General features: G+C 42.5%; 2 protein-coding genes across 16 annotated transcripts in view; one reads left to right on the forward strand and one right to left on the reverse strand.

Annotated features, from left to right (window-relative positions):
* Positions 1-7,978, reverse strand: part of CFAP57 (cilia and flagella associated protein 57) — an 84,764-nt gene extending 76,786 nt beyond the window's left edge. For 2 of the 15 annotated variants that reach the window (XM_055094359.2, XM_055094335.2), the window contains exons 1-2: positions 7,904-7,976; positions 7,397-7,572 (exon numbers count right to left, since the gene is read on the reverse strand). In XM_055094359.2, coding sequence (XP_054950334.2) covers positions 7,397-7,553 — 157 coding nt within the window. In that variant the 5' untranslated portion in view covers positions 7,554-7,572; positions 7,904-7,976. Of the gene's footprint in view, positions 1-7,396; positions 7,576-7,852 lie in introns of all 15 variants that reach the window. The other 13 variants (XM_055094361.2, XM_034962892.3, XM_055094350.2 and 10 more) reach the window with 10 other exon arrangements.
* A 134-nt stretch (positions 7,979-8,112) lies between these two features.
* Positions 8,113-16,056, forward strand: EBNA1BP2 (EBNA1 binding protein 2). Its single transcript, XM_034962946.4, has 9 exons — positions 8,113-8,253; positions 8,337-8,420; positions 8,655-8,827; positions 9,431-9,554; positions 11,282-11,371; positions 13,076-13,151; positions 13,394-13,487; positions 15,556-15,718; positions 15,868-16,056. Exons 1-9 carry the CDS (start codon positions 8,188-8,190, stop codon positions 15,916-15,918), a joined length of 921 nt encoding a protein of 306 aa, XP_034818837.1. The 5' UTR covers positions 8,113-8,187; the 3' UTR covers positions 15,919-16,056.
* Positions 16,057-17,962: the final 1,906 nt, after the last annotated feature.

Genomic DNA, 17,962 nt, shown 5'->3' on the forward strand with positions numbered 1-17,962 from the left:
CACCACCTCCCAGGTTCAAGTGATTCTCCTGCCTCAGCCTCCCGAGTAGCAGGGATTACAGGCATGTGCCACCATGCCCGGCTAATTTTGTATTTTTAGTAGAGACAGGGTTTCTCCATGTTGGTCAGGCTGGTCTCGAACTCCCAACTTCAGGTGATCCGCCTACCTCGGCCTCCCAGAGTGTTGGGATTACAGGCATGAGCAACCACGCCTGGCCTATAAATATATTTTTAAACATTTTTTAATGAAGGAGGGGGCCATGAAATCAAAAGTACCTGGAGCCCTCGAAAACCATAATGTGACCCTGATTGCATTTCCCAAAGAGAGGGAGAAGAAAGGAAAAGATAAACTCAATCTCAGATATATTGTGTATGAGGTACACACTGTGGAACAGTTGGGTACGGAGGTCCAGCAGGTGGACATGGTTCTAAAGCTGGCGGGAGGGGTTGAGGCTGACAATACAGATTTGAGGTAAAAAGCATAAGGGAAAGTTAAAACTAGGAGTATGTAATAGCCTAGAGGAGGCAAAGGAACACTGCTCACTCCCTCCTATTGTGCTTTTGTGCCAGGTTCCTACCTGGTATAGCATCTGTCCAGCTCATTTGCACAGTCCTACTCATTTGAATTACACAACCTGCCTCCACTACAATACTGAGAGCTCCTGGAGGGCAGAGGCCATTCTTGCTCATTCATTCATTCATTCAATCACCAGTGTCTGGAACTTAGTATGTTCTTGATATATGTTGACTGGTTTTAGAGTTTGTAAAATGCTTTTGCATTGTTTCGACCCAGCTGATGCCTCGCCTCTCCTCCTTAAAACATTTTCGCCTCTCACATAGATATCCTTTTTTTTATTATTATTATACTTTAAGTTCTAGGGTACATGTGCACTATGTACAGGTTTGTTACATATGAATACATGTGCCATGTTGGTGTGCTGCACCCATTAACTCGTCATTTACATTAGGTATATCTCCTAATGTTATCCCTCCCCCTCCCCGCACCCCACAACAGGCCCCGGTGTGTGATGTTCCCTTTCCTGTGTCCAAGTGTTCGCATTGTTCAATTCTCACCTATGAGTGAGAACATGCGGTGTTTGGTTTTTTGTCCTTGCGATAGTTTGCTCAGAATGATGGTTTCCAGCTTCATCCGTATCCCTATAAAGGGCATGAACTCATCCTTTTTTATGGCTGCATAGTATTCCATGGTGTATATGTGCCACATTTTCTTAATCCAGTCTATCGTTGATGGACATTTGGGTTGGTTCCAAGTCTTTGCTATTGTGAATAGTGCCACAATAAACATACATGTGCATGTGTCTTTATAGCAGCATGATTTATAATCCTTTGGGTATATACCCTGTAATGGCATGGCTGGGTCAAATGGTATTTCTAGTTCTAGATCCCTGAGGAATCACCACACTGTCTTCCACAATGGTTGAACTAGTTTACAGTCCCACCAACAGTGTAAAAGTGTTCTTATTTCTCCACATCCTCTCCAGTACCTGTTGTTTCCTGACTTTTTAATGATCGCCATTCTAACTGGTGTGAGATGGTATCTCATTGTGGTTTTGATTTGCATTTCTCTGATGGCCAGTGATGATGAGCATTTTTTCATGTGTCGGTTGGCTGCATAAATGTCTTCTTTTGAGAAGTGTCTGTTCATATCCTTTGCCCACTTTTTGATGGGGTTGTTTTTTTCTTGTAAATTTGTTTGAGTTCTTTGTAGATTCTGGATATTAGCCCTTTGTCAGATGAGTAGATTGCAAAAATTTTCTCCCATTCTGTAGGTTGCCTGTTCACTCTGATGGTAGTTTCTTTTGCTGTGCAGAAGCTCTTTAGTTTAATTAGATCCCATTTGTCAATTTTGGCTTTTGTCGCCATTGCTTTTGGTGTTTTAGACATGAAGTCCTTGCCCATGCCTATATCCTGAATGGTATTGCCTAGGTTTTCTTCTAGGGTTTTTATGGTTTCAGGTCTAACATTTAAGTCTTTAATCCATCTTGAATTAATTTTTGTATAAGGTTTAAGGAAGGGATCCGGTTTCAGCTTTCTACATATGGCTAGCCAGTTTTCCCAGCACCATTTATTAAATAGGGAATCCTTCACCTCTCACGTAGATATCCTGTGATCTTTTTGGCCACTCCTCCAAAGCCTCTTTTGCTGGTTCTTCCCCATTTCCCCAGCACTAAATGCAGGAGTGCTCAGAGCTCACTCTTTCAGCTGCTTCTCTTTTGTAAATATATTCATGCCCTAGGGCAGGGGCCCCCAACCCACGGTGCTGGGCTACACAGCAGGAGGTGAGCAAGCATTACCACCTGAGCTCAGATCAGTGGCGGCATTAGATTCTCATAGCAGCACAAACCCTGTTGTGAACTGTGCATGCGAGGGATCTAGATTGTGTGCTCTCTGTGAGAATCTTAACTAATGCCTGATGATCTGGGGCAGAACAGTTTCATCCTGAAACCATCCCCCATACCCTCTCCATCCTGTCCATGGAAAAACTTTTTCATGAAACCTACCCCGATGCCAGAAAGGTTGGGGACCACTGCCCTAGGGAAGTCTCATCTACTCTAAGGGCTTTACATTTCACCTCTAGGCTGATGACCCTCAAATTCCTTTCCTAGCCTGGACTTCCCTCCCTTAAATCCAGACCTGAAATCAACCTGCTTACTGAGCATCTCCATGAAAATATCTAGCAGGCACATCAATCTTAACAGGTCCAAAACCAACCTGCTCCTTCTTTAGCCCTTTCTATCACAATCAACAGCAACTCCATGCTTTCCATGCTCAGGCCCAAAACCTTGCTTCTTCCTGCTTCCACCCCACATGGTGTCTATGAAGAAATCTGTCAAAGCATATCCATTATTGATCTCTTCACACCACCCTGTCGCCTGCCTCTACCTGCTCCAAGTGCCATTATCTCTCACCTGAATTACAGCAATCATCCCTTAGCTGTTCTCCCTGCTTCCTTTCTTTCTCCTCCTTAAACCTGTCCTCTGTACAGCAGCCAGAATGAACCTGAGGAAACATAGATCATGTTGCTGCTCAGAACGCACCCCTTTATGGCTTCTCATTTGACTCTGAGTAAGAGCTCATGAACTGCAAGCCCCTCTGTGGTGCTGCTCCCCATTCTTTCTTTGCCTCCCCTCTTGCTCCTCACCCCCCCGGTTCTTACCACTCCAGCCACACTGGCCTCCCAGCTATTCCTCCAACACAATAAGCACCCTCCTAACTCTGAGCCTTTGCTAGTCTCTCGGCTACTCCCCCTGCCCTCCCACATCAGCACAGCCAGCTCCTTCCTTTCCTTGAGTCTTCACTCAAAAATCACTGCTCAGTGAGCCCTCCCCAGCCTCCCTATCTACAACTTCTTACTCCCCCAACGGCTTCACTTTCCATACTTCGTTTGTTCTTATTAGCATCTATCACTATCTAGCATGTAGACTGTACTTCTTTTTATTTTGTTTGTCACTCTCCCCTCCTAGAATGGAAGCACTGTGAGGACAGCATTTTATGTGTATGTGTGTGTGTCTATTTTGTGCCTGGAACACAGGGGGTACTTACTACATTTTTGTTGAATGAACAAATGAATATGTTGAGCCTCGTCATGACTCTGAGCTGAACAAGCTGAGCATCATCTGCATCTTACAGATGAGGAGACTGAGGCTCTGTGAGCTTATAAAATGGGGAGCCAGATCAAAGCCAGGTCTCCCAATGTCATGACCTTTGTATTTTTCCCTTCACCGGTAATACCCTTAGACTTGGTCAGTGGAGATCCTCCCTTGGGCCTCAAATTTTAGAGCACCCCGGAGTCTTTCTCTGGCTGTACCCCTTACCATTAAGTGGGATACAGTGGCTGCCTGGAGTTTGTCCTGCCTCTTCTAGATCATGTTGCAGGTACACAGGACTCTGGAGTTCCCTGCTCAGATAGTCTTGAGCCTGCTGACAAGACCAACATTGGGGGTTTCTTCCCAGGCTGTCTCTACTCAACCTGGGCCTGAAGGATGGGCACAGGGTGGTTGCTTATAGAATATATGGGTAGAATTTGAACATATGGGCTGCAAGGATCCACCCACATGTGTACAAGGCCCCTGGTGATATAAGATGGAGTTAGGAGCAGAAGAGAAGTGATACAGTAAGAAGTGTAAGAATATGAGCACAATAACTGAAATTAAAATCTCAATGGATACATTAAACATTAAGTTAGATGCAGCAGAAAAGAGAAGCAATGAACTACGAGATACATCTAAAGTAATTATCTGCAATGCAACACAGAGAAAGATATAAAAAATCCAAATAAGAGTTCAAAAAAAAAAAAAAACCCCAAAAACATGAACGTCAGGTGTGGTGGCTTGCACCTGTAATCCCAGCTACTTGGAAGGCTGAGGTGGGAGGACGAGTTGAGTTCAGGAGTTCAAGACCAGCCTTGGCAACATAGCCAGACCCCATCTCCATAAAAACAATTAGCTGGTCAAGGTGGTGCATGCCTGTATTCCCAGCTATTCAGGAGGTTAAGGTGGGGAGGATGGCTTGAGCCCAGGAGTTTAAGACTGCTGTGAGCTATGATTGTGCCAGTGCACTCCAGCCTGGGCAACAGAGTGAGACCTGGTTTCTTAAAAAATAAATAAATAAAATAAAATAAAATAAAAAACTGTGAAGGATGGAGTTGAGATGGTTTGGAGTTCCAGAAGGAGATAACAGAACAAAAAAGATACCTGTCCTTAGATCCAGGAATCTCAAAGAATCCCTAGGAGGATAAAAAATGAAAATAAAAACTATACTGATGTGTGTGTGTGTATCTATATGTATGTATATATATACATAGTATATATACATAGTATATATACATAGTATATATACATAGTATATATACATAGTATATATACATACTATATATGTATATATACATAGTATATATACATACTATATATGTATATATACATAGTATATATACATACTATATATGTATATATACATATATATATACACTATGTATATATACATGTACATATAGTATATGGTGTGTGTTTATATGGTGTGTATTTTATACGTATATATGTATATGGTGTATGTGTATAGATACATACACACACACACCATAGACAGAGAAGATATTAAACATCCAGAAAAAAAGATCATCTACAGAAAGACGATGCTGATAGCTAATTTCTTAACCACAGCAACAAAACAGAAGCCAAAAAAACACAATGGAATATGATCTATAATATGCTGATAAAAATTTCACACCTGTTGAAACTATCTTTCAGAAATGAGGATAAAATAAAGTCATTTTCAGACAAAAACTGGGAGAATTTATTAATACATTATCAGTAAATGCAGAAGGAAAATGATCCCAGCTGGAATATCTGATTTGTAAAGAGTAACGGTGGGAAAAAGTTTGGTAAGTATGAGAGCAAATATAAATTAATGTTGTCTGTATAAAACCATAATTTAATTTATATTGGAAAGCCATATGATCTTTTTTATTTTTGTTTTTGAGACAGGGTCTTGCTTGGTTTCCCAGGCTGGAGTGCAGTGGCGCGATCTTGGCTCACCACAACCTCTGCCTCCTAGGTTCAAGAAATTCTCCTGCTTCAGCCTCCCGAGTAGCTGGGACTACAGGCACGTGCCACCACGCCCAGCTGATTTTTGTATTTTTAGTAGAGACGGGGTTTCACTATGTTGGTGAGGATGGTCTTGATCTCTTGACCTCGTGATCTGCCCACCTTGGCCTCCCAAAGTGCTGGAATTACAGGCATGAGCCACCGCACCCGGCCAGATGTCAATTTTTATTGCCCCTAATCAACACTGTCTGGAGGTGCTTACCAGCACAGGTAACACAAGAAAAAGGAAGAAAGTCATCGTTATTTGTAGATAACATGATAGTCTATGTAGAAGTCTCTGCATAATCTATAGACAAATCATTAGAATTAATAATAATTTAGCAAATATGCTGGAAATAAACATCAATAAATTAAAGTCAACTGTATTTAATACAGCTTATTCCAACAGAATATTATGTGGTTGATAAATTTGACTTTATTAAAACTAATAATTTTTGTCCATCAAAAGATACTTGTAAGATGGGAGAAAAATGTCCCAAACTGAAAGAAATTATGTGCAAGACATATATATATATCTGACAAATTATTGATATACAGAATATATAAATTGTGCATGTAAATCAATAAAATTGCCCAAAAATATCCTGCACAACAAACTGTAAAAAACAAGTAAAAGACTTGAACAAGGCATTTAACATACGACTAAATAGGAATAGCCCATAAACAGATACTCATCATCATTAATGATAGCAAAATGCAAACGAAAACCACAATTCCTTTTCTCAACCATTGGGTTAGCAAAAAATTACGAAGTTGGACAATACCAAGGGTTGGCAGGGTTGCTGAGGAATGAGAACTCTTATGCACTTCTAGTGGGAGTGTAAATTGGTACTATCATATTGCTCAGTAATTTTAGTCCTGGCTGTGTGCCCTAGAGAATCTGCACAAATAGACAAATGTATATGCATGCAAGAATGTTTATAGTAGTATAGTTTGTAATAGCAAATGATTGTTATTTCCCAAATGTCCCTCAATACTAGAGTGAATACATATATTTGAGACATTATATTCATATGATGGAACACTACATAGCAATAAAATGAACTTGGCTATATGTATCGAGATGTGTGAATCTCAAAAGCATGACATTGAACTGATGCAGCAAGACACAGAATACAGGGAGAAGCACTAGAAGTGGTAATATTCTGTTTCCTATGCTGGGTGGCTGGGTTCACAGATCTACATTCTATTGTAATTCTTTAAATATGACATAAATGTAGGGTACATTCTTTTGTATGTATATGTCACAATAAAAGGTGTCAATGCAACAAAGAATGGGAAAATGGATTCGGTTGTTGAAATAATGAATATCATTAACAGGACCACTGTGAACAAAAATAAGGGCTGTAATGCTATACAAATGGTTATTTGCGACTTGGGATAAAGTTTACAGTGTCTTCATCATACTTGGATTCAAACGGTGATATAATGAAGGTGTTGTGCTCAGGAAAACTGTTAGACAACTCAAAAAGTGGCTCTGGTGATGACAAAGGCAGTGATATTGAAGACACCAAAAGAGGGATTCTTAACATATTTTCATGAAATTACAGTGAAAAAAGTACTTTTAAATTAACATTTTATATGTGATTTTAACTACATATGCGTGACTGATTAATTTCATAATACAAGTCGCCATTTATTTCCTCTACATTTATAATACTGCATATATATTCAAATTGGCCAAAATCTTTCTTTCCAATCATCATGCTGGGATTATGGGGTTATATGTGGCACATACCATTCCTGTATATGTCAGGATGGAAAAAGTTTTACCTGGAATGAATTTTTGCCATTTCTGATCCACATTGTACTTCACACAGTGATTTCCTGAAGGAAATATAATGATCTGTTCATCGAAGTAGAAGATATTGTTGGCCACGTGGGATCGAAGACCAAAAACATGCAGCGTCTGAGCTACCACGGCTGACATGATCTCCCGCCAAAGAGTTCTGCTGAAGACCAAGGCAGCACTTCAGAGTGGAGAGCACCGCCCCGCTCCGACCCCGCCCCCGGCCCGGACACGCCCCGCCCGGCATCCAGGACACGCCCTCCCCGCCCTTTGCTCCTCCCCTTGTCTCTCCCCTTTCCCCTCCCCTTGTCCCTCCCCTTTCCCCTCCCCCGGGGTCCTCCTCCGCGCCACCCCACCCCCGCGGCTCCTTTTTCTGCCTTTTCCTTTGTACCCTCACTGCTACCAGCTCCTTCTGGCGACCCCCAGGTACCCCCTCCCACCTTTCGTTTCTCTCTGGGTCAGCAGACCACGCATGTATCCAGAGGCGCTACCTGTAGGGATCCTAAGTAACCCGGGCACTTTCAAACGCCGTAGCGGTTCCTATAGCAACGACAAACCGGAAGTATGGTTTGCCGCCGGAAGCGGAAGTCCCAATCAAAAGTTGAGCAGTAGCTGTGAGTAGCTGGCGCTGGAGCGATTCGGTGGCACGTGGAGCCACGGCGTGGGAGTAGGGGGCTGAAGGCAGGCAGCAGCGGCCAGGGCCGCCCTCTGCTAGCCGCTTGGGTCTCGGGATACCCCTCTTCTTCCTGTAGGTGTGGGACGTGCGTGCGGCGAGATGGACACTCCCCCGCTCTCGGATTCGGAGTCGGAATCCGATGAATCCCTTGTCACAGACAGAGAGGTAGGTGTCAGCCGAGCTCGTGGGGCTGGGCGTGGGAGAGGGGGCCTTACACCCCTGGGAGTGACCGTGATTGTGTCCTGCAGTTGCAGGATGCGTTTTCCCGAGGGCTTCTGAAGCCAGGCCTCAATGTCGTGCTAGAGGGGCCGAAGAAGGCCGTGAACGACGTGGTGAGCGCGGGCACAGGGTCGGGGGTACTCGGACATGGGATGCGCTTCAGGCGCTGTTGGGCTTGGGAGACCTATTCTTGTCCCAGGAAAGATGCACCCTGCGCCTCGCTAAGAGGGTCAATTACCTGTCTGGGTATTGGGGATTAGCACTTTGTCCCTTCGCCTAACAGCCTGTGCTTGGGAAAGACAAACTCAGAGTTCCCTTCTTGTGAGCTCAGTGTCTGGATTTCCTAGAATGGCCTGAAGCAATGTTTGGCAGAATTCAAGCGGGATCTGGAATGGGTTGAAAGGCTCGATGTGACACTGGGTCCGGTACCGGAGATCGGTGGATCTGAGGCGCCAGCACCTCAGAACAAGGACCAGAAAGCTGTTGATCCAGAAGACGACTTCCAGCGAGAGATGAGTTTGTATGTTTGTTTTCAAATGTTGGAGAAGTTGAGGATCCTTGTGCAGGAGAGTGGGAAAGAGGGGAAATTAGTAAGTCTGCACTCAGAATAAGCCTAGGAGTAGGGAGAGCGGCTTCTTTTGACTAAGAATAGCTAGGAGATTCTTCCTGTTTGAGAGAAGAGCTCTTTGGTCCACGGTCACGATCCAAAATCCACTTTATGGGCTAATTTGAAATATTCATGTTAAAACTTTTTGTGCATGCTTCAGTTATTAGGAAAACAAACAAACAAACAAACATTGCTTATGGGATGTTCTTGTGTGGAATTGCCTTAGTAATTACATAAGAATCCATAATCGACATTGGTTTGTGTTAATGGGTATCTTTAGAGTAGTCATTCTCTTAAACTATTTTTAGCAACACCCCTCCCCTTTTTAAAAACTAGTATACGGCTACATTTCTTTTAGATACTAAATCAGTGAGACAGTTTTTGTTTGTTTGTTCTTGCTAATGGAGGTCAGATTTTGAGAGTCCTTCTGAGCTTGGATAACTCATGATTGGCGGTGAAAAGGAACGTAAGGCCTCCTCCTTCACCTCATTACACATTTTGTCCTACGATTCTCAGCTATCGCCAAGCCCAGGCCGCAGTGCTTGCAGTCTTACCCCGCCTCCATCAGCTCAAAGTCCCTACCAAGCGACCCACTGATTATTTTGCGGAAATGGCCAAATCTGATCTGCAGATGCAGAAGGTAAGAAATAGAAGTTTTCCTCTGGAAAGTCAAAACTTTGTACTTAAGCATATTCAGCTGGCTTAGAAAGATAGCTATGAGCCCAATAATGGGGAGCCAGTTGTTAGAGGACAATTATTACCTCTTCCATAGATTGGCTACTTCAGAGTCATGCCAGTTACCACCAATTAGATGCATATCAAAATGACATTTTTTCTAAAATCAGCAATTAAGGAGAGGAACAGTGCTGTGTGAAGTGTGGTCCCCGAGGTGAAGATGGCCCAGTGCATTTCCTAGCTGGCATGGTCATGACATGGTGTGCAGAGAGGACAGCATTCTTGTGCCCTTGCCACTGTCAGTGCTAGAACTTGTAGACAATTACTTTTCTCTGGGCCTCAGTTTTCTCCTCTGTAAAATGAGGGATTCTTAGATGGTTCAGATATAGTACAATTTAGAGTTGGGTAGAACTTGGACCTCATTTAACTTTGGAAGAGGGGATTGCCAGCATGTAATCCAACATACATTCAGCCCTCCATAGCCATGGGTTCAGCATCTGTGGATTCAACCAACCTCGGATCAAAAATATTGGGGAAAAAAATTAGAAAATATTGCAAAAGGAAAACTGAATTTTCCATGTGCCGAGAACTACATTGAATCCATGAGAATGAGGTGATGCATAGCATTGTATTCGGTATTATAAGTAATCTAGAGACTATTTAAAGAAGCGGTCTGGCACTAGAGACTAGTTTCGTGGATGACAATTTTTTCATGAACTTGGGGAGGGGATAGTTTTGGGATGAAACCGTTCCATCTCAGATCATCAGGCATTAGATTCTCATAAGGAGCAGGCAACCTAGATCCTTTGCATGCATAGTTCCATGCATAGTTCACAGTAGAGTTCGCACTCCTATGAGAATTTAACGCCACCACCAATCTGACAGGAGGTGGAGCTCAAGTGGTAATGCTTGCTTGCCTGTCACTCACTTTCTGCTGTGCGGCCTGGTTCCTAACAGGCCACAGATTCATAGTGGGTTCGTAGCGGTCTGTGGCCTGGGAGTTGAGGTCCCCTTACTTTAAAGGATACTGGAGGCGAGTGTAGGTTATATGCAAATGCTGCACCATTTTTATATAAAGGACTTGAGCATCTGTGGATTTTGATATCTGTAGTGGGTCCTAGAACTAATCCTCTATGGATACTGAGGGATAAGTATATTTAAATAGTACCCTGGGGTCTCAAGCTGGATTTTAGGGAGCTTTTGTCGTGGTAGTAGTTCACCTTCTTACTGTGAACTCTGTACAAATTCTCACTGACAACTTCTCATCCTTTAACTAAAATGTGTATGTTTGACTGAAAAGGCTAGGCACCTGGTATCTGCCTGGGTTTTTATTGTGTATGTGGTATACTAGAAAAGGACACTGAGGCCGCATACTGGTTTCCAGCCTCAGTCTACTGACAGTAGAAATGGGGAGAAGTTTGTCTTCTTTCCTGGGCTACAAATAGGCAGTTTGTATAATGAAACAGACAGCACACTGGGAGCGGGAAGGTGACTTTCAATCTCTGGCTTCACTCTGGCACTTTTGGTAAAGTGCTCAGCCTGTGGGCCCCATTGTCCTCAGGGGTTGGAATTGATGATTTATAAGTTCCGCAGTTTAAAGAACAGGGAATATCTGTTCCCTGCTCTAGCGAATCCTAAGTAGTGGTCATTCCAGATTCAAATGACATGAACTGACAGCATTTTGTGTTGTAGATTCGACAGAAGCTGCAGACTAAACAGGCTGCCATGGAGAGGTCTGAAAAAGCTAAGCAACTGCGAGCACTTAGGAAATACGGGAAGAAGGTGAGAAGAAAAGTGTGCAGGGAACAGGAAGAGGCGGAGTGTGTGTTAGATGAGATTGCCGTGGTCTGACTTGGTCCCCTGAACTGAACGGAACTGTGTGTTGATCATGTATTTACCGTCTCTCAGTGTATGTGCTGGTATTCATGAGCACAATCTTGCCTGGACATGAGTGGTTCCCCAGGAGTAGTATGGTGACTGCAGGTGAGCCAATCACCTCTCTGGGCGTTAGTTTTCACATCTGTACACTGGGTCCAGATGAGTGGTTTCCAAACCTGACCTTATAGCAAAATCACCAGGGGAAATTTTTCAAAACAGAATTCTAGACTTCAGAATCCCCAGGAATCTGTGCCTGTTTTCCCCTCTTCCCCAAAAGCTTTCCAGGTGATTCTGAAATGCATCCTGGTTTGGGATTCACTGACCTATGTGATAATCACGTTCCTGAAGAAATTATCATAATGATTGTCATCCAATCTGAAAGATTGCCTGCGTGTTTGAACTATGAATGTCTGAGTTCTAATGTAACACCAGATCAGGCATACCCTAAAACTTTTCTTGGTTTTCCTTTTTTTATTTCATGGTCATCTAAGAAAGAAGATGACAGATTTTAAAGTTAGGATTGTGGGAAGAAATGAATGTGAGAAAGATTGGCGTGGGTGTTAAGACTTCGTCAACATTTGGACATAAGCACTTGTGATCTGGGCTGCAGAACTCTTGTCCACGTTTGGAGTCATTTCACTGATACATTCTCAGCAAAGTAGGAATAGGCTGGGATCCTGTCCTCTACAAAAGGCCTGCTGCGGATTTATTATTTCTTTGATCTGGAGGTGGATGGCTGAGATTCTCTCAAAGACACCAGTAATTAATTTAACATAACCAAAGTTACCAAAAGCAAAGACAAACTCACTTGGGCCTATTAGTTCACTGTTCCTAGTTTAGGGAAACATTGGGGAAGAGGTTGTTAACTGGGGGTGAATTTGCTCCCCAAGAGTTTTCTGTGACTGCCTGGAGACATTTTTAGTTGTCAAATTTGGGAGGGAGGGTACTACTGGCATCTAGTAGGTAGAGGGCAGGGGTGCTGCTAAGTATCCTACAGTGTAGGACAGGCCCCTACACCCCAGCAAAGAATTATTCTCTCCACACTGTAGCAGTATCAAGATTGAGAAACCCTCTGTTAGAGTATTATAAAGTGTCTCCTTTTATCCTTCAAACTTTTTTCTTTTCTTTACCTGGGGACATTGTTTTTTTCTCTTCCTTTTGGTACTTTCATGCCTAGTAACAGTGAGTTAGATAATTAATCTGTCCAAATGTGATGTGAAAAATCGATGTAGTCTTAAACATGATTTACTTCAGTTTTGTAGGCAGGATTGTATAATAGGGTGAGTGCTGGCTTTGGAGTCAAACAGCCTGGGTCATCTCAGCTGTGCACTTTTTCACTGTGCGACTTGGGCAAGTTAACTTCCCTGTGCTTCAGTTTAGGGGATAACACAAATTTCAACTTCACTGGATTGTTATGAGACAGATATATCTTCATCTATGAAGAATATACCTACATCTGAGAATATACTTAGAGTCCCTAACACAGTTTTTGGCACATAGTAAATGTCAAAGGGTAGCGGTATTAATCATGGTGTTGCTATTAAGACAATGTAGACACTGGAGTAATGGTATGGAATGGCTGTAACGGTCCTTGTGTTCATATCACAGGTGCAAACGGAGGTTCTTCAGAAGAGGCAGCAGGAGAAAGCACATATGATGAATGCTATTAAGAAATATCAGAAAGGTCGGTACATCTCTCTGCTAGGGGAACGAGGGTAGCAGGTACTTTAGAGTTGATTTGAACACTTAGTGCTTTGGAGCCTTCTTGGTTGATGTGGACTTTTCGGATCAAAGTTTTGGGAATGGTGTTGGAGAGCAGGATGTGACTCTTAAAATCAGTGTAGCAAATAACAGCCTCATATGGTGGTTTAAACTTTTATTCTTAAAATACAATGGTGCTGATCAAAACTACTTCTTCACTTACAGGCTTCTCTGATAAACTGGATTTCCTTGAGGGAGATCAGAAACCTCTGGCACAGCGCAAGAAGGCAGGAGCCAAAGGCCAGCAGATGAGGAAGGGGTGAGAAGGGTTTTGGCATGGTTTCTTTGGTTCTGTGAGGTGCGATGGGGCCACAGGTCACAAGGATGGCAGACATAGCACCTCCACCGGCGCAGCCATAGAGTCCAGAGAGTGCAGCTGCTGCCTGGGGCCAGGACCCCTAGCACTGTGTGATGGGCCCTTTTAGCCATGTCAGTCTTTGAAGAGTAAAAGAAGGCACTTTTTAAACTTCTTTTTTTTTTTGGACAGTCTCATTCTGTCACTCAGGCTACAGTGCAGTGGTACAGTCTTGGCTCACTGCAGCCTCTGCCACCTGGGCTCAAGTAATTCTGTGCCTCAGCCTCCTGAGTAGCTGGAACTACAGGTGCCCGCCACCACACCCAGCTAATTTTTGTATTTGTAGTAGAGACAGGGTTTCACCATGTTGGCCAGGCTGGTTGTGAACTCCTGGCCTCAAGTGATTCACTCACCTCAGCCTCCCAAAGTGCTGGGATTATAGGTGTGAACCACTGCACCCATCCTAAGAAGGTACTTTTAAGTATGTGGCACCCTTTAAGTGAATGCTGAGTAAAAGTTGATTCCCCATCACACAGTGCGATGGTTGAGAGTTCAGACCTAGGGTTCAGATCCCGACTCTACCACTCAGTAGGAGGGCAGTTTTGAACGAGTTACCATGCCTTTCTAAATGCTAATTGCCTCATCTGCTAAGTTGAGGAAATAGTGTCTGCCTCATAGTATGAAGACTGAAAGAGAGAATGTGGGCTCTCATTGTTTTTTCTAGTCTGCTTTTTTGCATACCTGGATACCAGGCCTAGGGGAAATGATAATTTCCATGTAAGATAGTAAGTGCTATGATAGAGGCATTTGGGGATTAGTACTGAGTCAGCTTTTATAAATACCTGACAGGGTCTGGGGTGGATTTCTGGAGGAGCGTTCGACTTGAGCATTGCTTGAAGCATGAGTAGGAATTAACCACGAGAATAGAAGAGAAGCTGGGTTTGGGAAGAAGTAAGAGCTTGCACGAGCAAAGCCATCGAGATGTGAAACCTCAGGGTTTTGTGAGGAACAGTAAGCCCTTGGTGTCACTGGGAATACAGTGCAAAGCAAGGAGGGGTGCGATGTGGTTGGGGGGACCTGGGCTGTGGGTTTGCCTTGTTGAGGAGCTTGGGCTTTGTCAGAAGGCAGTGGAGAGACTAGGTTGTAGGTTGTACTAACAGTAATGAGCAGGTTATATTCATGTTTTTAAAAAGATCACAGTGGATTTTGTATAAGTGACAGACTTGAGGGAAGCTGGGAAATTGACAAGGGTACTATTGCAAAAGTCGAGATAAGCAATGATAATAACCTGAAAGTGGCAACTGAGGGAGAAGAGAAGATGGATTGAAGAAACATTTAAGAGGTGAAATGAGCAGGACTCAGTAATTGAATTGGGTATAAAGAGTGAGAGAAGAACCAAGGCTGACTCCCATATGTTTAGCCTGTGTGTCTGGGTTGGTGGGAGCAGCGCCAGCCTCAAGTGAGGGCATATGTACAGGAAGCAGAGCCACTCCAGGAGATGATGTGAATTTGGAGATGCTGAATTCAAGATTCCTATTGGATGACCAGTTTTACATTTGAATGTTATTCCATTTGAATGTTATTTGAATGCCTATAATTACATTTGAATGTTTACATTTGAATGTATTCATTACATTACATTTGAATGTTACAAATGTAACATATTACATTTGGATGTTAACTGCATGTATTTACCCTTGAGAGGAATAGACACAACTGAGGGTGATTTAATAAGATTTGGTTAAAATAGAAAGCTTTCTAAAGACAGCAGGAAGTCATGTAATATATGTAGAGCCTTCCCTGCTTCTTGCTTTATTTTCCTGCCCTGGTGGTCAAAACTGTAAATAGGTGAGCTAGATGAGTTTGTCTAGAGAGGCTGTAGCATAGGATTGTGGGGCCAAGGATGAGATTCTGGGTTACAGACGTGCCTAAGGGGCTTTGCTTATAGAAAGGAAACTGAGAGCATTGCTGGGCCATCAGGTTCATCAGGCTTTACAGTGCTGTGGTGATGTCTAGGACCATTCTTTTCCAGGCCCAGTGCTAAACGACGGTATAAAAACCAGAAGTTTGGTTTTGGTGGAAAGAAGAAAGGCTCAAAGTGGAACACTCGGGAGAGCTATGATGATGTATCTAGCTTCCGGGCCAAGACAGCTCATGGCAGAGGCCTCAAGAGGCCTGGCAAGAAAGGGTCAAATGTAAGTGAGCCCAGGTGCCCGGGTGAGGAGCAGGCTCAGCCTCCCCTCCCACTCCCAACCCTGCCCTCTCCCTTCAGTTCTGTTCGTCCTCACCCTGGGGCAGAAGGCAAGCTGCTATGTGACCAGATGTGGTATGTCTTTTTCTGTAGAAGAGACCTGGAAAACGAACAAGAGAGAAGATGAAGAACAGAACACACTAAACAGCATCTTTGAATACAAAGAACCAAGAAAAAGGAATGAAGACTCGCAATTTCACGACACACTTTGATCCCTTCTGTTGGTGTCATGTTGTAAACATTTCTTTCAATAAACTAAAGAAAAATTATTAAAGGAACACATACCTTTGGTTAAATAGTCTAGACTAAAAGATTGAGAAGTTACTTTCCATTGCTATCTATTGATAATTTAGACATTGAGTTCAAATTGCCTTCATTTTATGATAAATAATGATTTAACTGACACCTTCCTCATTTCCTTTGTCTCATCCTTCTAAATAGTTATATTACGATCAATCCCTGTAAAGCTCAATGCCCATATTTTACAGGTGTGAGCCACCGTGATTTTCTTTGTGGTACAGCTTTTGGTTTTTCCTCCAGTTAACCTTCACCTTACATTCTTCTGCTTGCCTAATTTTCCTTCTATATTCTTAGTTCTTTCCAGATGCTTTGTCATTTTACCCACTTTATAATTTTTCTCCTACAACTTAGTTATGCCACACAACTGTCACCTTTTTTCTAGACCGTTTAAGTTGGCACCATTATTTCCAGAATCCCATGTTTTCCCATCTTAGCATGTGCCTTCTTTTGCTGTGTACCATTTTTTGGTATCTTACTAAGAAAGGGAAGATGAGAGGTAAACTTTTCATCTCCTTGCATTTCTGAAATTGCCTTTAATTTGGGCTGATAGGAATTTCCTCCTTAGAATTTTAGAATTTCGCAGGCACTGTTTTTAAGTTTTATTTCAGTTCTACTTTTGGGGGGAGATATATCTTTGTTTTTTAAAATCTTTTTTTTTTTTTTTTTTTTTTTTTTGAGACACAGTCTCACTCAATCGCCCAGGCTGGAGTGCAGTGACACAATCTTGGCTCACTGCAACCTCCACTTCCCAGGTTCAAGTGATTCTGCCTAAGCCTCCTGAGTAGCTAGGATTACAGGCGTGTGCCACCACACCCAGCTAATTTTTGTATTTTTAGTAGAGACAGGGTTTCACCACGTTGGCCAGGCTGGTCTCAAACTCCTGACATCAAGTGATCCACCTGCCTCTTCCTCCCAAAGTGCTGGGATTACAGGCGTGAGCCACCATGCCCAGCCTAAAATCATTTTATTGAATATGAAGTTTAGCTTTCATTTCATTTATCCCCCAAGAGTTTCTTATTCTCTATTTGGTCATTTTTCATATCATTTTACTCTTATCCTCTAGATGCAGTATCTTATATCTCTCAGAATATGATTATAGTTTTAATTTTTTTGATAAAGTTTCCCTCTGTTCCCTTCATTCTGTTTCTGCAGCCCATGCATTTTGATCTCTTTCCCGTGTTTGAGCAGTAGAGTATTGTAGAAGCTAAGAAGCGTGGATTCTGGGGCCTGGCTGTGTTGCTTACTTGCTGTTTGACCGTAGGGAATTTAATTTTTATTTGCCTTGTCATCTCTAGCATAATGTAGATGTATCTACCTCATTGGGTTCCTGTCAGTATTCGGTTAATCAATGTAAAACACTTAGAACATTATCCTAATATAATCCGATAATCTGATAATCCTCTCATATTCCTTTGATTAGGATTGTTTTGCTGGGGTTTCTTTCCTTAATATCTGGCAAGCCTTGGTTGTTCATACATAAGCAGAAGCTCTGCGTAGGTAGTACATTGAGTAGGCAGGCCACATTAATTGTTGGGCTTTACTCTGCATTGATAGGGTGGTAAACCATTTTACCTGCCCCTTCTCTCTCCATTCCAGTTTAGAAATCATACTTTATTTTTAAAGAAGTTAGAAATGCCTGAGAGCTATATAGTATCTTTAGCAGAAAGAATAATTTATTTTCACATTTTCTTGTAGCATTATTGGCACATGAAAAGGATATTTCTGGATTCATATAATACTAAGATTGTAATGTAGAACAAAGAGAATTTAGTTTTTGTAAACTAATTTCAACTAACAAAACTGGTCACACAGGTCATATCAAGAAGACAAAAATATTTACTCTGTCCTCTTTCATAATTCATGCCATATTATTGAATGGGGATAATGT

Source organism: Pan paniscus, chromosome 1, assembly GCF_029289425.2.
Source record: "Pan paniscus chromosome 1, NHGRI_mPanPan1-v2.0_pri, whole genome shotgun sequence".
In the NCBI taxonomy this organism is placed as follows: Eukaryota; Metazoa; Chordata; class Mammalia; order Primates; family Hominidae; genus Pan; species Pan paniscus.

Coding starts and splice junctions, on each gene's coding strand:
- EBNA1BP2 (XM_034962946.4), top strand. CDS start 8,188: ATGGACACTCCCCCGCTCTCGGATTCGGAGTCGGAATCCGATGAATCC. Junction 8,254..8,336: donor CCCTTGTCACAGACAGAGAG/GTAGGTGTCAGC, acceptor TGTGTCCTGCAG/TTGCAGGATGCGTTTTCCCG. Junction 9,555..11,281: donor CTGATCTGCAGATGCAGAAG/GTAAGAAATAGA, acceptor TTTGTGTTGTAG/ATTCGACAGAAGCTGCAGAC.